The 23,031-nt window shown below is 40.8% G+C and overlaps 1 protein-coding gene across 1 annotated transcript; it reads right to left on the bottom strand.

Annotated features, from left to right (window-relative positions):
* Nucleotides 1-3,487: 3,487 nt before the first annotated feature.
* Nucleotides 3,488-13,751, bottom strand: LOC591711 (NAD-dependent protein deacetylase sirtuin-1). The gene is given in 8 exon segments (XM_030979312.1): nucleotides 3,488-4,560; nucleotides 4,918-6,342; nucleotides 7,038-7,227; nucleotides 8,501-8,580; nucleotides 9,852-9,999; nucleotides 11,068-11,220; nucleotides 13,500-13,661; nucleotides 13,664-13,751. Coding segments are annotated over 8 exon segments (2,709 nt in total). The 5' UTR covers nucleotides 13,748-13,751; the 3' UTR covers nucleotides 3,488-4,093.
* Nucleotides 13,752-23,031: the final 9,280 nt, after the last annotated feature.

Here is a 23,031-nt window from a genome sequence, read left to right as displayed (position 1 = left end):
ATATCAATTCTATCAAATTTTGATTTTATTTGCATTTTTACAAATTAAAGGCAGTGATAGTAAACTGCTCAGTGTGACAGTCATGGGAAGTTTGTGTTTATTAGAAGTTGATTAAACCAAGCAAACTATATACCCTAAGTCAAAACAAAATGTAACTATATCTTCATGTATGACAAAGTGAATATGATTGAAAGAAAATCAGTGTTTATTGCCTGAATTTGAGACAAATTAGAATGGAGTCAATTCTATTCTACATCATGTAATGAATGCTCACTGTAATAGTGCAAACCTTTTGTATGATTGTCTAGGTACTGAAATATGAGAGCAGGCCAGGCCAGGGCAGGGCAGGGCATGAGAGCTGAAAAACAAGAGAACACGAATAGCGAAAGTTTGAAATAATATGAGATCACTATAGCTATGTGAATCTCAAATTGGCAAGTTTGTCATTGGATTGTGAACTCTCCCATTTACTGTGTACAAAAATGTCATTAATTTCTATTTTCTCCAATTTTAGAAAAGAAAAGACCCACCTGAACCATATATTTTGACAAAAATGACATTTTAGTCAGTATGTGTGTTGGAACAATTGGGAATTTAGTTGTCCAGCACTGTATCAGTGACATTATCTGTTCATCGATTTGCAGTTCCCATACATATTTTCTGTCCAATTTCGATCAAACTGTCACCCGCTCTGATTTTTCTGCTTTCTTTTAGAGTTGTTTGCTATTAAGATTGGATTACCCTTCAAGCTTTCCACTTTGTACAGGAAAACTTGCAGCTTCCTATCCCGTGACACATGTTTCGACAGACTCCACTCAACATGTATGGTGATAAATAATCATATTCGCTCCATAAACACACCTTGGTATAACACATGCTTCATTCTATAGCAACATGCCATTGCACACTGCCATTTCTTACTGTATCCATCCACTACCAAAATAACTAAGACCCTGTTTAAGAACACCAGTGGGAAAGATGCTTCCTCATTGAAGACATACATCGCTACCCAAACAATTCTCCACACCTCACAAACATATTTTCTGTCTCCTGAATCTTCCGACAACTGGGCCATTTAATATTTATCATCAATTGTAAGAGTGGCATATTTGTAAATGTTTGCAAATGGCAAATCAAATGGAACAATTTCACAAGCTTATAACAATTAATGGAACTTAAAGCCCCTCTGCATAGTCACTGACAGGTGGTTATCTCATCAAATCAGCTCTCAATTAACATAACAAGGGGACCAATTGTCACCGATTAGGCATTGTTTGCTATATAGAGCGCGCAAGTAGCTATAAGTAGTGCATTGGGGCTTTAACTACATTTTATTTCTTGACTGACCTAGACCAGGGGGGTGTTTCACAAAGATTTTAAGTCGAACCTAACTCTAAGTTGGACTTAACTATTATGGAGAGCCATTTGTAGCCTTATAATGAACTTTATTCAAAAGCAAAAATTAAAGTATTTTAGACTTTTCATAAATTCTACATCAAGAACATGAAATCTCCCATGATAATACAAAATATGAATGATTTGAATCAACATTTTATGCCTTTTAAAATCACTTTTACAAAATATTTTCAAGGATGCTAACGGCTTTCCATAATTGTTAAGTCCAACTTAGAGATAAGTTCAACTTAAGATCTTTGTGAAACACCCCCCAGGAGGCCTAGTGAACTTCCCGGTCCATATATATATATAACCTTAGTAAGCCTGTTGTAAAATATGTACTAAAGCTTATGTAATAATTAGTTGACAGATGGCTTAGTAATGTTTTATAAATATAGGCCAAGAACTGTCAAGGCTTGTAATGGCATATACCGCAGTAAACCACGGCTGTTCACTGCATATTTTTAAAAGCATACAGTAGATGATGTTTACCATTGAGAATATGAGAAAGAACAAACACATAAATCTAGTTATGTCAAGAATGACAAAATCAAAGAAAACAAATTAAAACCAAAGCTCTATATGATCGTAGCTTCTACATTTGAATTAGGATTGAACATTAATTTTGAATACGCATATTTTGCTGAATACAGTACTACTACATCAGTGGCTTATAACTTATAACTCTCTCCAGTTTTTGTTTCGGATGTTAAATCAGGTACTTGAAGTAAACCCCTTAAAGAAAATTCTGCAATTCAAGTTATAGCGTCGATATCTCCCTTGTTGGTATATGGTCATACCTGATAGTGATATCATTGAAAAGCCTGTTTAAAGTTGAGTTGGGGGGGGGGGGGGTTCACAAAACTTGTCATCAGTGACAAATGAAAGTTTTGTTATAAGCTAGTGAAATCATTGCTTCTGATTGGCTATCAGCAGGTTTGTCACTGATTTTTTTGTGAAACGGGTCATGTGATTGCATTGTGAAAAAACGGGACTACACAAGAATGTGGCGTAAAAATCGGGCCTCATTTTGAAGCTGTTACTTGTCATATTTAGAAAATGAAAGCATTTGAAGAGCCATGCTTTTCAGGGAAGTGATAACAAATCATTTTTCACCTCTCCCATGATCTCTTCCTTCTCTTTAAGTGTTTCTTCCCCTTAAAGGTGCTATGTCCCATTTGCAGGCCGAAAAAAATGAAAAAGTTAAATTCCAACTGCATTTGAAAGATAATACTTATTTAGAACTTCCCTAAAAAAGGTGGGGCTTGAAAATGTCTTCAAGTGGGAAAATAATGACTATGAGTTGTCAAATTGACTTTAGGGCTATAGAGCCCAAAAGTAATAGTCTTGATTTTCACACAATTGTACCGAATGTTCATACGTTTTATGTTGCGCAAAGATTCAATCAGTTTAATCTTGGCGATCACAAGAAGTGGGTTATTGATGTAGAAAAATGCTCATGTACCCTTTACAACTCTTTTCATGTATGTTATTACCAAAGAAGAAAAAAAGCCAGTCATACAGTCACTCAATAGTGTCTGACAGTGAAGTCTAGCAAGTAAACGGGTTTCCTTGCATAATTTGAATATGAGGACACTGCTAACGTTTAAATTTCACAGATAGGACATACATGACATATTCATAATTCCTGCAAAGTTCTACAGAATTAGAGGTTGGCTGCAAAAGGGACATAGTACCTTTAACAATGCTGCCCCAACCGTAACGATTATGTAATCATTGAATGTGCAGTACTAAGTCAACAGTGAAATATTGCAAAATGCATCGTTATTCCTTCAAAACTCAATCTATCCTCCTGTCCAAACAAATTCGCTATGGACAATAACAATGCATTTTGACTCGGCCCAACTTCCAGGTGTACTGCACAGTCTGTGATTACATGATCGTTACAAATGGGGCATTATTGTAAAGGGGAATACAAAGGCTTTCCAATGATACCAGCGTCAAATATGACCATATTGTAACAAGAGAGATATCAACGCTCAAACTTGAATTGCAGAACTTTTTTTTGAGGAGTTCAGAATCCAGCTTTGCTTCTACTGGCTGAATTTGTGGTCTTTATTTCTTTTAAAATAAAAAATCATTTGAGAATTTGTAAGAAGGCAGGTATTGTCTTAAAAAACGAGCTATGTTTGGGAAGCGGCTAAATGACTTGACAGGAATGCAAATACAGTGTATCCTCTTCATAGGATTGCACTGCATACACTCTCACACTTGAAATATGTCTTGAGAAATGGCTGAAAAGTTAGAACCCAATTTTCACTCCAAATGTATGTGCAGTCCCATATGTCCATTTCTGTGTGCAGTGGTTGTTATGTTCAGCGAGACGACTCCAAGACCCGACAGCATACACTTATTTCTATGCACTTATTGCACTACATCATCAGCCTTTTCCAATTACTTCAGGAGAGTTCCGTTCACCATGTAATTGCATTACAAGTATTTAACTTTATATTAAAAGTGTTTGGGTCAAAATGAAAAAGAAGACTGAACAGATATTGGATACCATACACTAAACCCACTCTAACTTTGATACCATACACTAAACCCACTCTAAATTTGTACACCTACAAGAATCATGCAAAGAATGGGAGAGAAAAAAAAGACACAAACTGTTACATTTGTTATGTTCGGTTGCAGTATGATGGAATCTTTAAATACAAAAGGCATCGTGGCTTAGTTAAGGTGTCACAGGTAGATCTATATGTGTGTATACAGTTTCACCAGACGGCGCTTCAAAAGGCGACCCATCTCTTCCATTCGTTTCCGGAACACACTGCGCTTTGGACGCTGATTGACCATACTGGCTAGTCTCCCGGTCAGTCGAGGGCACAGTCGGAGTTAAGTCGTCTAACGAAACAGTTTTCTCTTTAGCCGGCGAGTGATCCTCTTCTGACAGATCAGGCAAGTCATCACCATTGTGAAGGTGATTGTGAAGGTCACCATTCTCAAGTTCATTGTGAAGGTCACCACTCCCAAGGTCATTGTGAAGGTCGCCATTCTCAAGTTCATTGTGAAGATCATTAATGTCCATGTCTTTGTTGAGACCTTCCAAACCGTGCTCAATTTCATTGTCGTCATCGGAAAGGAACACCTCGGCACCATGGAATACATAGCGCATTGGTGGGATGAAGAGGAAGGACGATTCTGTGAAAAATAAAAAAGATTTAAACAACTTCAACAAAGACATATATTTCATTTGAATAAAGAAAATGTATGGAAGTAAAAAGCAAGGAAGGTGGACAGAATTTGTTTCTCTTTCCAATTAGAGTCGACTGTCAAGTTTCTGTGGAATGTTCTTTGATATGATTCAACAGGGAGTACTTCCTTGTTAGTCTTTTTTTAAATAAATTAAATGGAGAGCAAAGTAAAAACCAAAAATCAAAGAGAAGAAGTATTTCTCATTACAAGAAATTAGAATGTTGTGAATTTAAACTGGCATATAGGTAATAAATGTCACACATTTACAATTCATTCTTATTCTGCAAGGATGTTGGTCTTTACCTTTCAGTTGAGTTGAAATGGTTGCCCGAGGTGTTTTGGCTGCCGCAGACGTGGATGGACTTGGCTTGGCTTCAGAGTCCGGGGCAGGACTAGCTTGCTCCCTATGTTCTAAAACACTTCCACTTGACGAGCTAACATTACCAACTTCAGAATTTAAATCATCTTGTGAATTTGTTCTGTCTGTTTCGTTCACACACAATCCCAGATCTTCAGCTTCCGCTTTCACATCAGTACTTGGTTCTTTACAGTCACTTGCAACATGGGTTTGAGTGCTTTCGGATTCACCGGAAGCTACTGAGTCGTTGCCCGCCATGACATCCAAGGAGCTAGCACCCGTGGACGAGTTCCCTATCGAGTCCAACGTTCTTTGAAAGAGCATGTACTGTTCAGCAGCACTGTTTCTTTGAGCAGTCTGATCCTGTGCTGTATGGGATTGCGACGATTCAGAGGGAATCGTTTTGGAAGTTTGGGGTTCACTCGACGCTAAGGCATTTTCAACTTCATCAACACTCTGCAACCTGTCACTATTTGACGATGGGGAACAGTTTGTCTCACTTCGGGAACAAGGCAAAGCATCTACATGAATCTTGCCTTCGTTTGTTAAGCCATTTATATGATGTTCTAATGAAGTTTGATTCTCGGGAGCCTGGAGTCTTTCGTCACAACTCTGTTTTACATGTCCTTCTGGCGAGATTGGAGAATCTTGGCTGTTCGAACGAGCTAATCTGTCATCGCCTTCTCCAGCTTTAGATCCCTCATTCTTATCATCACCACTAGACACTTGACCTTCCTCCTTCAAAGAACTCAAAGAGTGCTGTGTATCCTCTTTCGATTTGACATTTACTGGATTTGACACGGATTCCTCCTGATCTATCCTACCTGCAGGATCAGGTTTCTGATCCACAGTTGTTTCTCCCTCATCCAGCACTGGATCAGGTTTCTGATCCACGGTTGTTTCTCCCTCATCCAGCACTGGATCAGGTTTCTGATCCACCGTTGTTTCTCCCTCATCCAGCACTGGATCAGGTTTCTGATCCACCGTTGTTTCTCCCTCATCCAGCACTGGATTGGATCTCTGATCCACTGTTGTTTCTCCCTCATCCAGCACTGGATCAGGTCTCTGATCCACGGTTGTTTCTCCCTCATCCAGCACTGGATCAGGTCTCTGATCCACGGTTGTTCCTCCCTCCTCCAGCACTGCCTTCCGGGCTTGCCGAGACTCTTTAGGCTTGAATCCGTTGGGAATGTGGGTGGTCTCTGTCAATCTCTGCTGCGACTGGCACACATGGTCCCAGCCATCCCCTAGCCGGTGGAGGATCTCATTGATGATGACATCACAGTCGCCTAGCAACTCAATGTCAAAGTTCAAGTGGGGAAGGGGTTCTCTGTTAATCAGAATCTGAGGCACTTTTTTTGGAAGCAGACCTGCAAGAATAATCGGGTGCAAGAAACAAAGATGACTACAAGTCTACAAATATTACATGATAAAAGGAAATTCAGTAAAGTACAAAAAGAAATTCAATAAAAGTACTGTAAAACAAGAAACAAGTGCTACACAACTTGTTTGCTATTAAACAACAGCAATTTTCATCGCAAGAAACTTTAGCGATTATAACATTTTTTGGATAAATCATTTGTGATTCAAGTTTTCCATGGCATGACACTCTTTGTGAACCTGGACTACTCAACCAAATTTTTTAACATTTCATGCACGCGAACAGTTTCGGTTCTACATCATCGTAATTTTCAATATCAGATGAAAAGCTCATTTTTGTTCAATGCCTTTTACAGGTTAGGACTAACTTTCAGAAAGTGGATTTCATTTGGAAGTGGACATCCAATTGTGTCTATGTTTATTCTTGCTAGAATAAAGTCATAAATTTGAGATTGCTAAAGATCTTCATCTTTTTTTCTCTCAACAGAATGGTGACAATCATCCGTAATTTCATTCAAATCTTTAATACCCGAAGAAAGAACTAAATTATATGTATGTATCATGCTACTGACTGTACTCTCAGAACTCGGCTTAAAGCCCCTCTAAGGTGTTGGGAGCCAAAAATTTGATGGCAAAATATCACTTAAATTGTATCAAATCTATCTGCAAAGTATCATAAACTCACTTGGGATAGTAGCTACAGGCCTGACTTTAAGAGAGGACCCCATAACGATGAGTAGATCAGCTGTCTCTTTGTCGTCGTTTAGCTTGTCATAGAAGTGGTTTGGAAGGCCCTCACCAAAGAAGACGATATCTGGCTTCAGGACGGCCATGTCTGGTGTATCAGGGCCACACTGCGGGCAGATAGGAATCATCTAGGATGACAGGGGAATAGGAGTGGTAAAAGTTAGTCTCAATAAAAAGGACTAAATCTGGTTTAAGGACGGCCATCTCTGGTGTATCGGGGCCACACTGGGGGCAGACAGGAACAATCTAGGATGACAGGGGAATAGGAGTGTTAAAAGTTAGTCTCAATACATAGGACTATATCTGGTTTAAGGACGGCCATCTCTGGTGTATCACGGCTGCTCCGTGGGCAAAATTGTAACCACCTGAAGTGAAAAGGAAATTGGAATGGTTAGAGTGACCATCGCCACTAAAGAAAACTATGTTTGCTTTCAGGATGGCCTACTCTCACATAAAGAAAAAAAAAAAAAAAAGGATGGCCTACTCTGGTGTATAGAACTGCACTGAGGGCAGACTGGTTCAACCTGGAGGGTGTTTCACAAAGCCTTTTTGCAATAACAAATGACAAATATCAGTGACAAATCTGCTGATAACTAATCAGAAGCAAGGATTTCAGTAGCTTATAACAATCAATGTCATTTGTCACTGATGACAAGTTTTGTGAAATGGGGCCCTAAAGTGAAGTGGAAATAAGAATTGTTACAGTGATCCTTATGGTCAAATCAAACTACATGTATATCTGACTCAGTTCAGTCTGTCACAACCAGCAACCAGTCAGTAGCCAGTCATGCAACCTATCAGGATTTTCTCCCACTGGAAAAATCACAACACCATGTACTCTTGATCTTCGGTTTGTATAACATCTTAGGACATTTCTAAACACAGTTACTACTGAACTGAATATTCACATGGCTAAATACAGGCACAACCCGTTACCCGTAAGCGTGAGTATTATCTTAATGATAAACGTGAGTTCTGGTAAAAAAAAAAGAAAATGATTTATCACAGAATCAAATGAAACTTATACTGAATGTTCAAGATTACAAATAAATGTCATTTGCCAAACAATTTGGGTAGAAAATGTATGCTGGCTGAGTAATGAGCAAAGAAAGATAAGGAAATCAAGGTAGGTAACCCCCGACACCATTTGTGTAGTCCCATATACATCTTTCTGTGTATAATGCATGTTACTTTACCAAGACTGGGCCAAATTTAATATGATTTTGATGACTCCAGAACCTTGCAGTACACACCAATACTTACATGCTTACATGATCAACTTTTTCTGATCCATTCCACACCTTTTCTTTCACAATGCAATCGCATGACCAGAACTCGACTTTATCTTTAACCTTCAAAATAAAGTGGTAGTATGGTAATTTAAGGAGTTCCATGTCTTACCTGGTTGAATACATCGTCTCTGATCGCATCCGAGTCCACACTTAGTCCACATCGAGTGCATGTTGCAGTGGCAAAGGAACCTATACAACAAAAAATAATAATAATGTGATTCTCAAGTAATAATAATAATATTCCGCTTTTATATAGCGCCTAATACATCGATACAATGGTGTGTCGAAGCGCTTTACAGATATATTATTACTTCGGCCATCGGATTCAGGCTTACCCACACACAACGTATGCACCTTCTCCACTCCCTGGGGAGCATTCAGGCCAGTCGCCATTTTAACAAGCGCACACTTGCTTTAATCCAACCACACTAACTTTCGCATCCTACCGGGTACCCATTTAACACCTGGGTGGAGAGTGGCAAATGTAGATAAACGTCTTGCCAAAGGACATTAGTGCTGCGGCGGGACTAGCACCCCGTACCTTCGCATCTCCAGTCGGGCTACTTATCCACTACCTCCACTAGAGGTGTCGTGGTGTAGCAGGTACATCAGCAGACTGTGGATCACATGGTTGGCGAGTCAAGATCTGCTGCGTTACTAATGTCCTTTGGCAAGACATTAATCTATATTTGGTGTTACTTCAGATATTGTGAAAACGAGGTTAATAACCCAGAATTTCATGGAATTTACCTTTACGACCATTGACCTACTGACCCCAAGATTGAATAAGTGCATCTCACTATGCTGTTGCATATTATCACCAAGTTTGAACTTTATACCTTCAAGGATCCATTCCCCTTTAAAGTGACTCAGTAACATTGCCTCAGATTGTGAAACAAAATCCTGGATTTAGCTCATGCTGCAATCATAATTATAAACCTTCAGGTCAATCAGGAATCTCATGACTTATACAAGCTGATGGCTTGTTTGATTATCAAGATATTTATGATTGGAAATCGAAATTTTATTTTTCCGTTTTCCTAACAGTTTTCATAACACTACAGTCTATTGGGGAAAATGAGTACTGTATGGTAAAACCGGTCACTGAAAGATTTTTAATTTTTGGGTGGGCACTTTATGTTCATTTTGAAGCGCAATTTTTGTAGGGGTTCAATATTACACCATATCACAGACACCGATAACACGTAGGGCCATGGATCTCAGAATTAACATTGTTAAACGATGCCTTTAAAGCTCTACTACACTAGTTTGGCGGATTAGACCTCCCTGCATGGTCACTGACAGGTGGTTACCTCATCAAATCAGCTCTCAATTAATATTTTTTTAAAGGGGATCATGGGGGACGATTGGTCACCGTTTAGGCATTGTTTGCTATACAGAGGGCGCAAGTAGCTATAAGTATTGCAGTGGGGCTTTAAGGATAACGGCGCTGGACTTACCATGGCACTGTATAACTCCTTTGATCCCTGCGGCTTGCTCTAGGGTATCAATATTCTGAGTGTAGTTCCTCAGCAGCTTCTGATGCTCCTCCAGCTGGGAGATGAACTTGTGACTGGTGGAGGGCTTGAACTGGCCTGGGAACAGCTCCTGCAATTCAATTCAATTCAATTCTTTTTATTCATCCAAAATCTCAAGAATACATGGAAATTTGTTTTGGTCAGACATTGCACAAATACATAATATATATGAGAAACTATATCGTTGTGTTTATAATCATAGACGAACCATCAAATTAAAGATAGACAAGAAATTATCTTATATTCTAGTATTACACAATGAATGGATTATCACATTATCAAAACAAGAGATCCCTTGTCTACATTTAAAGACAACATATTCTTGAGCAGTCTTTGTACTGTAAACTTTTGTGACCCAAACTTCGCAAATTATACCCTTTAGCCATTGCACTTCCAAGAATTTTTCCAAACTGGCAAATTTACCTTACGGATGCCTTTCGCGGCATTAACTTTCCCAAATCTGGATAGTGAGTGACATTTGCGAAAGTAATAGATTCTACTGCATAAGGGTTCCCAGCATTCCATTAAAAACAAAATTCCCTGATGTTTCCTTGAGTTTTCCCAGATAGCGATTCAAATGTCCAGGATCTTAAAGGAGGCATTGCACAAACTTAAAAGCCTCCTTAGCCAATCATCCAAGGGATATGCCGTTTGTACACAGGACAAAATATAAGGTACTGGAGGTGGAGGTGTTGTGGTATAGTGGTTCATTCACTTGACTCTAAATCTAAGAGTTGAGGGTTCAAATCCCAGCCCGGCACTAACATTTTTTGGCAAGACATTAAGCCCTTCGCCACTCTCCACCAAGGTTTTAAATGGGTAGGATGCGAAAGACATTGAAGTTGGCACCTCGCTGGAATGCTCCCCAAGGAGCGGAGAATGTGCATACATTGTGTGCAGGCAAGCCTGAATTCAATGACCAGGGTAGTAACATATCTGTAAAATGCTTAGAGATAACATCAATGTATGAAGCACTATATAAACAATGCTATTATCATTATACTGACAACCGGTACTCGTTTTGGACCACTGAAACTCCCTGACTTAGTGTCCAGGGGTTCCCTGATTTTCCTGGTAACCTGAGAGCCATACATCAACAAGACTTAAATTATACTGTGAAGTAATCATTGCCCCATACCTTTGCAAACTTGTAGAACGGTCTTGGGTCTTTGCGGAAGTAGCTGATCTCAAACATGGCTTGCGGGTCTGGCAGGTCTGGAAAGTCTACCGCCAGGCGGGCATACACTCCGTCTCTGGAGCGAAAGTCTGGGATTCCACAGGACACAGATACCTGAACTCATAAATAACGAAAAAAGTAGTCACATATACTGTACAAAATGAGAGTCTTGTTTTCCATTAAGAGCCCTAATAAAGCCACAGAGAATTGTTCGCGCACTGGCGGGTCTGCTAGAGCCTTGCGAGTGGGCCTCGCGCTGTCAATCCATTATTCAAAATCAAAATGGCTGCATACGCCAACCTGTCTACAACGGCCATAGACGGCTATAGACAGGTTTGACTGTAATTGGTTAAAGTCATGAACTAAGTAGCCAGGGTCATTCCATGTCAAATCACCCAAAAAATCTGAAAATCTTAACCCGACCATTTTTGATTTTGATGAAACTTAGTGTACTTGTTGAGTGTGATCTCACAGCACCAAATCCCAAATTTTAGGTCAATTGGGTGAGGGGCTTGGGAGATACTGCCCACCAAATTTTGAGATTTTTTCAAAAATGGGGGAGGCGGGTCTACCTTTGAACCCTTGTATCTCGGGACCTAATGGGTCAATCTTTACAAAATTTGTATTGTTGGAAAGGGTATTCAATAAGGATTCCAAATCTGCCGCCATTTTGAAAATTCGTACATGTTGGGGTACTTTGACCTCTTGACCTAAGATTTGACCTTGAAATTGACCTTGTGGATCACGTGACCTTGACAATATTTTTCATGAAATGTAATCTCTGACATGTTCACTAAAACATATAAAAGTTCCAGAGATATAATATTTTTGGTTTAGGAGCAATAAGGATTGAAAGTATCCATACTTACAGATATTCACAATAAACCCTATTATAATGTATACAATACATGCAATATGCACAGTACAACATACATCTTCCACATGCTTTTTTGTTCTAGTCATATCCATTCTAAATGTCAGCAGTACTTAAATAGAAATAAAATGACAAGTTCATATAGGCCTAAAGGGTTAACAGGATGTATGGCTTTAGGCCTCTGAGTCTGTTCTAGGATAATTACCCCCTGGAAAATTAACCCCCAGGAAATGTCCCCCCCCCCCGAGGACAATTACCCCCCAGAAAATAACTTCCTAGGACAATTTGTCCCCCCCCCCCAGGACAATTAACCCCCGGAGAATTACCCCATCCCCCCCCCCCCTGGAAAATTACTCAAGGATAATTACCTCCCCCCAAAAAAATCTGCTTTGATTAAAACCAACTTATTATCAGGATAAACTTCCCCTTCAACTAATAGAGGGGGGGTAGTTGTCCTAGGGGGTAATTGTCCGGGGGGTAATTGTCCGAGGGTGTAATTGTCCGGGGGTAATTGTCCTCGGAGGGGGGGAGACAGATTGTCCTAAGAGGTAATTTTCTGGGGGGTAATTGTCCTCGGGGGGGGGGAACATTTCCAGGGGGGTAATTATCCTAGAACTGACTCAGAGGCCTAAAGCCATACATCCTGTTAACCCTTTAGGCCTATATGAACTTGTCATTTTATTTCTATTTAAGTACTGCTGACATTTAGAATGGATATGACTAGAACAAAAAAGCATGTGGAAGATATTGTATGTTGTACTGTGCATATTGCATGTATTGTATACATTATAATAGGGTTTATTGTGAATATCTGTATGGATACTTTCAATCCTTATTGCTCCTAAACCAAAAAATATTATATCTCTGGAACTTTTATATGTTTTAGTGAACATGTCAGAGATTACATTTCATGAAAAATGTTGTCAAGGTCACGTGATCCACAAGGTCAATTTCAAGGTCAAATCTTAGGTCAAGAGGTCAAAGTACCCCAACATGTACGAATTTTCAAAATGGCGGCAGATTTGGAATCCTTATTGAATACCCTTTCCAACATATACAAATTTTGTGAAGATTGACCCATTAGGTCCCGAGATACAAGGGTTCAAAGGTAGGCCCGCCACCCCCATTTTTGAAAAAATCTCAAAATTTGGTGGGCAGTATCTCCCAAACCCCTCACCCGATTGACCTAAAATTTGGGATTTGGTGCTGTGAGATCACACTCAACAAGTACACTAAGTTTCATCAAAATCAAAAATGGTCGGGTTAAAACCATTGGGTGATTTGACATGGAATGACCCGCCAATAAGAATCAGCTGATAATGCAAGATGAATATGCATTGTAAACAGCCTCTGTAAATTGTCACAAAAGCACTCACATATATATCTGTGTCACAATTTTCCACTGAAATTTGTAGATGCATATAACTATCAGCTTTTACAATACATGATAAAATAGCTATATGCAGGTAATGAGTTTGATCTCGTTACGATTCTGTAAAAGACAAATAAGAAAACTCACTCCTGCTCCAGTCAAGACCAGAATGTTTTTGCAGGTTTTCAGTAGTTGGATCGCATCGTCGAAGGTGTTGTACTGCTCCAGTTTCTGCCTTGGAGGCGGCTCATCGATAGATCGCAGATACTCTGCGATGATGGACCACATCTCAAACTCATCCATCTCCTCCGAATGGTCATTCCCGATGGGATGATGCGCATCAAAATGGACTTTGGGTTGGTACCGGACATCATCTGCTTCTGCAACCAACCCATGGGACCTGGTTGGGGGAGAGTATCACAAACAAGATAGGAATGATTGTAACGGAGAACCCCTTTTTAAACATAAGACTGACTTTTAACATTGGACTTTAATAACAATTTCCAAACATCATCTGCTTCTGCAACCAACCCAACCTGGTTGGTTGGGGAGAGTGTCACAAACAGATAGGAATGAATGCAACAGAGAACCCCTTTTTAAACATAAGACTGACTTTTGACATAGGACATTAAAGCCCCACTGCACTACTTATAGCTACTTGTGCCCTCTATAGCAAACAATGGCTTATCAGTGACCGTTGGTCCCCCACGGACCCCTTTTTCTAATGTTAATTAAGAGCTGATTTGATGAGATAACCACCTGTCAGTAACCATGTAGGGATGTCTAATCCCTCCTGGCCAAACTAGAGCAGATATGCTTTAATAACAATTTTCAACGACAAGTACAGCTAGATATATGTGCGGTGTTACACGAATCCCTCTAGTTCCCTGATAATCCATTGACAATGCATGTGCTAAATATACCAAACATATCAATGAGATGTCAGTAAACTTTTACTTATGACAGTTTTGTGAAACGATGCCTAGATCTCTTAACTCATGGATTGTTATCTTCCTGTTCCAACTTCACCGTCATGCTGCCATCACATGTTTCAGCTTGTGAATTAAAGAAAATATACCTTTTTCTTGTCCAGAATTTCAGGTGTTGTCTCTATTTATGTTCAATATTATAATAGTATACAAATGAATTCTGAAAGAGAAGAGGGATAGAAAGAGAAAGATACTGAATGCCAGAGAGATAAGATTGGGAAGAAAGAGAGAGACAGAGCGATGGCAGGATAGACTCAGTACATGTAGAAGGAACAAGAATCAGCTCGTGAGAGGCAGGCCTAAAAATAAAAGAGATAGATGGAAAGAAGTACCAACAGAAAAAGACAGAGAGAAACGAACAGGGCTGATTTTGTTTAACAATACCTGCAAGACTGTCAGGCCGGATATCGCCCAGTCCCATGTCAAAGCTGTCTGTTATACTGCCCTCACTAGAAGAATCTCCACCAGGCTGATGTCCGCTGCTGCTTGAGCTAGAGGAGTCACTTGAAGAGGCCTGGGAACCCCAGCTTGGTGCGGGCCCATCAGAGACTTCTTGCTCAACATGCCCCTCCTCTCCTGGAAGAATCAAATCAATTTAAATTTCTGATTATTTTTAATCCATGTTTCAAACACACACACACACACACAGATTTGGCTTAAACTGGCAGAGCAAAGACACATACCGCCAAACCAACAAGGATGCATTTACAAAACAATACAAAGAGTAATTACTGTGGATTGTGGACACTTCAGACAAAATCCAACTCCATACATGTACATGTAACTCTCAAGACAAGACAATAATGATAATTTTTGAATTTCCCTTTTTTGAACTGGTTTGTGGCATAGCTATACTGAGTCAGAGTTATTACTGATTCATACAATTTGAAGAGCCCATACGTATAAGGTAATGACAACATCTTTAAAATATTCAACACTTTTTTGGAACGTTTTCATTTAAACTTTCACCAGTCTACTTCTCTGATTTTTCTGCTTTCCTCTGCTCTAAGAGAGTAGTTCACTTTCAAACTCAGGGTAAAAGTGCACTTTAAAGGGGGTATATTATTTAACAAGCGCTAGCGATCTGCACATGAGACTATCCGACACTGTGACGAAACATGTGTCTATGTGGTACCAAATATTCTGATAGACTAAGGGCCTAATACAGAGTTTTGGTATGGGGTGAAGAATTTGGTTCAAATGAATATATTGGAAGATATGCGATTTTACAATATTCAATGATCGTTGTCGCAGTTTTAAATCAAGTCCACAGTGATGAAATTTTAAATATAAACTCTTTATATTGTATAGCTCTCTGGTTCTGGTTCTGGATTTTACTCCGACAAAGCGGGATCCCGCATCGCGTCAGAGGGCTGACCTTGGGGTTGACCTGGTGGAATTATTTCTGATTGGTGTTTGTGAAAAAATCGCAGAGCCTTTTCTTAAAAATGTCTATGTTTGGGACGTCCAGGATGTCATGAGGCAGGTCGTTCCAATATTTAACAGTCCATGGGAAGAAGCTATTTGAGTAAATTGTTGTTAAATTGTTCTCTCTCAGAACTGATATTACTTTATCAAAACAATTTTTCTTGACTATAATCGACCGATTTGCTAATGCTATTCCCGTTCGGAAATTATGTATCAAAAATGCATATTCTGAGATTTCCAATGGAATGACCTTAGGAGCTATTTGAAACATTTGAGAGCACCGATCATTTTTTATTTATTCAATTTCTCGAAAGCAGAAATGTTTTACTTTTATTTTAGGGGCTAAATTTTCTAGTGCTTAATTCATCCACAGGGCCATCCAAATATATCAAAATGTTAAAGAATTACTAGATCTAGGTTCAATATCCAACCAATTTTCAAAATTTCCAAAAAATGTCCATTTAATATTTATTGGAAAAATGTTCAGTCTCGACTCTTGAATGAAATTGCCAGTCCAGTGTAGGGTAGAGTGCCCAGTATTCGGTCACTTAAGGGGAAATCACTAATATTTTGAAATTCTTACCTCTTTTATTTGGCAATATACCCATCAAAAGAAAAGAAATTTATTCCTCTAACAGGATTTTATAGTCACTTAAAATATAGAATAATGATAAGCAAAATACTTCCGAAAGCAGACGGAGCATTTTTCTGCCCAGAATTCGGTCGCGCCGATTAGAATTCGGTCACGCGATTTGTGCGTGGTATCTCTGTTGCCAAAGAGCGAAGCGTATTTGCGCACTATTTTCACACAATTGCGCGATAAAGCACTGAATGTCAATGCGTTGACCGAATACTGGCCGAGTGATACCGCATGGCAAGGGTATCGTATAAATACCTCTCGCACATCGGCAAATGCGTCATTTGCAAATTCACTGCGATGGAGTGAACACGGAAGTGATTCTCTTCACACACATACTAAATTCATTGCGACAGCACACGCAGTTGTTTCGCAATAGACTTCTACATATGGCTATGCATGTTAGCGCATGTGCTAAGAGAACGCAGAAGTGCAGAAAGTCTTGCGACACTGACCAATTTTGAGCTAAGTTGGAGATCTTTCCGGGGCCCTAAATCTGATTTAATTTTTGAGAGTTAAGAAAAGTTGTTCAGCTGCCTGATCTGTGCAAGTTTCGTGGCTCTTAAATTATTTTTTTAAATTGTTACAGCTGTTGAAACGGCTGTCTGACCGAATACTGGGAATTGACCGAATACTGGGCGCGCTACCCTAGATCTAATTTATAATATTAATCAAAAAAATATTATAAAACTTAACAAGTTAGGGTAGATCTAGATCTAGATCTACTTCTAAGAAAAGGGGGAAAAGCAAAACTGGAGGCTAGATGCACCATTGTCAATTCAATGGACGGTCTAAATATTCTGGAACCCCCATCAATCGGACTGAGGCCCAAGCCCCCGCGCCCCCACCACAGCACAGCAGTTGAGATCGGACCGACGTCAGCTGTAGCGCAGCTCCGCTCAGCTTAGGCTAGTGTACTACTCTCCGCCACGGTACAATCGAACGGTCTCCCAACACGGCCTCGGTATGGTAGCTCACAGACACACACACCATACACAGACGTAGGCACATACCGTACGAACGGAAGCGATTGCCCACACACAGGGCGCGGGCTCAACATACACAACAGGACTTCAATACCGCCATTATTCTTCCACTTTCGTAAGAAAAATATGAATAGTAAATACATGAAAATGTACATTAGAATCCTCACCATTCAAATCTTTCAGAGAATCGGAATTTTCGACACACTGTCGTTTGGAAAACAGATCATCGATGGCCTCTTCCTGTTTGCGTTTTTCAGCCATGTTGGGTTTTTAATGCAATTAGAAGGTGCATGATGGGAAGGATAGGGCTTCATTGAATTAGTCTAATATTCAGACATAACAGTACTATACTCTGGAGCACACATTTCTGGAGGCACTTATATACAGTAGGCCCAGGGGCGTCGCTAAAGGTGGGGTGTGTGGGGGTGCGACCCCCCCCCCACCTATCAGGATATTGTCGGTAAAATTGCGCTGCTGTCGGGAAAAATGAGAAAAGCCGGGGGAGGGGGAAAGGGAAAGAAAAGAAAAAAGAAAAGGAAAAGAAGAAAGAAAGGAAAGAGAAGAAAGAAAGAAATAGAAAAAGAAAAAGAGGGAGGAGAGGAAAGAAAGGAAAAGAAAGAAAAGAAAGAAAAGGAAAAAGGAAAAAAAAGAGAACGGAAACAAAAGAAACTGGCGATGAAAGAGGGGAGAGAGAGAGGGGGCGGGGGGTAAGAGCCCGGAGAGGAGAGGGGTGGGAATAAGAGAGGGAGGGGATGTTGGGTGGAGTCGCCACGTCGAGGGAGCAAGAAAGATACGCCTAGATAATTATGTTGCTGTGTCGGGTCCGCTGTGTCGATATTCTTGCTCGACCAAGGGTGTCGATTTGTATCCTCGGTTGGGGGGGGGGGATGATAGGTGCCAAAATATTTTCGGCAATGGATCAAAGCAACCAAGAGGTAGAGGCGTGTGGCAGGTTGCACCCCCTCCCTTCCAAGTTTTTAACTTTTTCAAGTCACCCTCAATAAAGATAACATTCTAGAGAATATAGGACCCATGTGTGTCCCACATGCTTGCTACCTGGGTTATTATCCTCTCAAGCATATAGGCAGGATTTTATTTTAGGGGCCGGTAGTGAGCACCTACTAGGGGGTGGGTGGAGGGAGGGGGAGTTTCTGACGTTTCATTAAATTATTAAAGAAAGAAGACGATTCGTTGTACCATTCTCGACTCTTAATCCTTGTCTGAATTCAGTTCCTCCCCACCCCCCCCCCCCTTCCCGCGCGAAGCGCGGAAGCTTTGACGTTTCATTAAATTATGAGAGAAAGAAGACGATTCGTTGTACCATTCTCGACTCTTATACCTTGCTGAATTCAGTCCCCTCCCCCCCCCCCTTTTCGCGCGAAGCGCGGAAGCTTTGATGTTTCATTAAATTATTAGAGAAAGGAAGACGATTCGTTGTACCGTTCTCGACTCTCAATCCTTTTTCTTCCTACGTCCTCTTCCTTTCTTCTTTCTTTCTCTTTTTTTTTGGGGGGGGGGAGTAGGGGACCACCCCACCACCCCCTGGATATGCGCCTGTATCCTCTCTGTCTCTCATTATCTCTCTCTCCCACACCTTCTTCTTTTTTGCACTTTTGCGCTTCGCGCTTAACATTTACTAAGCTCGTTGCTTTTAACGCTGCGGCTTTGCATTTGACGCATTGCATTTATGATGCTGTTGATTGAATAAATTGAATAAATTCATCAATTCCTGATGAAGCCGTATGAGCGAGAATTCAATTTATTCTTGTCTCATATACGGTCGTCTCATTTACTTCGTATCCTATTTATATATGTATGTATTATGAAAATGAGATAGCAAAATGTGTATATTGATGGTCATCTTGCGAGTAATAACCATTAACTACTCTCATCGGGCTCTCATCATTTTTTTTTTTTTTTGATGGTGAATTATTGGGGGGGGGGGGGATGATTGAACAGGCCATCCCCCCCACCTGAAATGTTGGGGGGGGGGATATATCCCCCCCATCCCCCCCCCCCGGGATCGACACCCATGTGCTCGATCCTCGTGTATATCAATGCAAAAGTTTTAAGTCGTGAGATGTATTATGTCGGTCGGCAAGGAATTTTTTTCCCAACGAACTGTGACTTTTTATCGGACAAATAAACATTTGTGAAAATTCAGACAACGAGTCAGAACAACGAATCTTCTACTTTCTCTAATAATATAATGAAACGTCAAAGCTTCCGCGCTTTGCGCGGGAGGGGGGCACTGAATTCAGACAAGGATTAAAGGCACACTGTCCTACTTGTAGCTACTTGCTCCTCTATATAGAAAACTTCCCCAATCGGTGCCTGTTGGTCCCCCATGATCCTCTTTTTCTTATGTTAAATGAGAGCTGAGTTAATGAGATAGCCACCTGTCACAGTGACCTCGCTGGCTCGCTGTGTGGTCTAATCCCTTCTGGCTGAAGTAGTAAAGCCTGCCTTTAAGAGTAGAGAACGGTACAACGAATCGTCTTCTTTCTCTAATAATTTAATGGAACGTCAAAGCTTCCGCGCTTTGCGGGGGAAGAAACTGAATTCAGACAAGGATAAAGAGTGGAGTACGGTACAACCATAGCGAGTCGTCTTCTTTCTCTAATAATTTTATGAAACGTCAGAGCGCCGCAGGGGGGAACCTCGAGAAGAAAAAAACATAATTGGCACCAGGCGCGTACGCAGGGGGGTGTTTGGGGGTTAAACCCTCCCCTTTGGTATTTTTATGTGTGTAAACCCCCCTAAAAAAAAACTAAAACCCCCCCCCCCCCTTTGGATTTTTTTTTTTTTTTTTTTTTTTTTTTTTTTTTTAATTATAAAAAAAAAAAAAAAATTACCCCCATGGCTGAACCTAAGAAAGGTGATCTTACCCCCCCCCAACGGAGCAAAATGTCAAATTTTCAAATTTGGAGACCCCCCCCCCAAAAAAAAAAGTGTCCTTCTAAAAAAAACTAAACCCCCCCCCCCCCCCCCCCCCCTTTGGATTTTTTTTTTTTTTTTTTTTTTTTTTTTTTAATTATAAAAAAAAAAAAAAAAAATTACCCCCATGGCTGACCTAAGAAAGATGATCTTACCCCCCCCCAACGGAGCAAAATGTCAAATTTTCAAATTTGGAGACCCCCCCCCCCCAAAAAAAAAAAAAAAGTGTCCTTGCCACTGATTGGCACTAATATATTTGTCGGTAATTATGACTAGTTTTGTCGATAATCGGTGGCCTCTACACCCCCCCCCCCCACTGAAAAAGGTCTAGCTACGCCCCTGACTAGGCCTACTTATTTTTTTTTTATCTTTCTCATTTCGTTTGCGAATTCATTTGCTTTTTACTTCTAGATACATCGACAATAATATGACGTCATGACCAAAACTCTAATGGCCCAATGATTAGCTCATGATTTCTATTTGTAGCAGGGGCGTAAATCCCGGGGGGGATGGGGGGGGGGGCTGCATCCCCCCCCCCCCCCTGGCTCGAAGGAGGGGGATGGCCTGTACAAACATTCCCCCTGAGATTTCAAAAAAGAGAGAAAAAAAAAAGGAAGAAGAAGAAGAAGGGAAAAAAATGTGATTGTTTCAATTTCAGCATAATGCATGAGAAATGAGTTTTTTTTTGTTATGTACGTATAACTGTATTGCCTGTTTTCACGAAGTGACGGTAGTGAAAAGAATTGCATTCACTTTGCGTTACGATTTTCCTCACTACCGTCACTTCGTGAAAACAAGGATGTCACGATCATTAAGAGTAGTTGCGCGACGTGCGCAAACAAGCACTTCATAAACTTCAGAATAATTTTTCGTTATTTTGCAAGGTATTATTATAGCCCGCGCGTTAAGTGCGCCAGCGCTTAAAAAGTGCAATCATGTAGAGTAGATGCCCGGCTCCCCCCCCCCCCCCCACAGTGTTATTTAGGGTACGCGTATGCTCGTTCCCTCCCTTTAAAGCACCCCCACCCTATCTCACTGGCTTGTCCTGCCTTGGAGACCCCCCCCCCAAATCCGGAACACTGCTAAATGTACCACCCCCCCCCCCCCCCCCCATTTCAGGTGAGCTCTAGTCGATCGAGGGGGACTGGGGGGCCAATGTTTTTCCTTTTCAAAATGAAATAATCCTGAATGAGCTTTCAAAGCTAGCAGGAATTTCAGGAATTTGATCCCGGGATTTGATCAATTTTTCTATGATATTCAAGATATTTTATAACCTCCTTTTTACATTTCTCAGGAGTCCAAAGAGAGAGAGAGAAAAAAAAAAACCTCTTTTTAAAGAAATTAAGAGTCGAGAACGGTACAACGTATCGTCTTCTTTCTCTAATGATTTAATGAAACGTAAAAGCTTCCGCGCTTCGCGCGGGGGGGGGGGGGGGGGGGGGAGGGACAAATAGAATTAAGATAAGGATTAAAAGTCGAGAACGGTACAACGAATCGTCTTCTTTCTCTAATGATTTAATAGTACCATTATACCAGTGGCGTAATGAGCAAAAACTTTTTTTGGGGGGGGGGGCTGACAAAAAAAATCCGCAGCACACCACTCTAACATGCAGGCTCCACTGAACGTTTCGCAAAGTGGGGTCTAGGGGCAAAGCCCCGGCGGGGGTCAAGGGCGGAGCCACCGAAGCTTAACGGGGTATGGGCTTCAGTGGCGGATCCAGGAATTTCTTACCGGGGGGGGGGGGAACAAAATGGCATGGGGTTAAATATATGTAAAACGATGAAGCGACAGAACGAGGCTTCAGCGGCGAGGGAGTGGAGCGACCAAACGGGAATGGGTCTGGGAGGGGGTTCTGGCCCCCTTCCAGAGTAAGAAGCATTTGCAATTTTAGAACCAAATTAGACGCATTTTCAGGCACTTTCTGGAGTAATATGAATTAAAATTGCTTTCTCCTACCCCTTCCAAGAGTTGGGATCTTTTGCAATTTAAGAACCACATTTGGCGCATTAATGTCCACCGGCACTTCCTGGAAAAAAAACGAGGACTTCTGAGTGGTTAGAAGGTAGAGAAAAGTGATCTGTCACGTCGCGAGACGTTGCAAAAATGTTCTCGAGTGTATAAACTGTGTCGTTATCAGGGCGTCGCTAGATCTTTGTCAGTGGGGGAGTGGGGAGGGTGTAGAGGCCACCGATTACCAACAAAACGAGCAACCAATTACCGACAAATATATTAAAGCCAATGTCCAAATGTTTATAAATTTAACCCTATAAACCAGGGGCCAGGAACTAAGTTATTTTTCAGTCTCCACCCTCCCGCGCGAAGCGCGGAAACTTTGACACTTCATTAAATTGTTAGAGAAAGAAGACGATCCGTTGTACCTTTCTCGACTCTTAATTCTTGTTTGGATCCAGTTCCCCCCCCCCCCCTCTCCCACGAAGCGCGGCAGTTTTGACGTTTCAATAAATTATTACTCTTAATCTTTGTCTGAATTCGTTTTCGCCCATCTCGCGCGAAGCGCGGAAGCTTTGACGTTTCAATAAATCATTACTCTTATTCCTTGGCCACCGATTACCGACAAAATGAGCAACCACTTACCGAAAAATATATTAATGCAAATGTCCAAATGTTTATAAATTTGACCCTATAACCAGGGGCCAGGAACTAAGTTATTTTTCAGACTCCCCCTCCCGCGCAAAGCGCG

The sequence above is a fragment of the Strongylocentrotus purpuratus genome, unplaced genomic scaffold (assembly GCF_000002235.5).
Source record: "Strongylocentrotus purpuratus isolate Spur 01 unplaced genomic scaffold, Spur_5.0 spur5_scaffold_10, whole genome shotgun sequence".
NCBI classification, from domain to species: Eukaryota; Metazoa; Echinodermata; class Echinoidea; order Camarodonta; family Strongylocentrotidae; genus Strongylocentrotus; species Strongylocentrotus purpuratus.
This window is presented reverse-complemented; position numbering and strand designations above follow the sequence as displayed.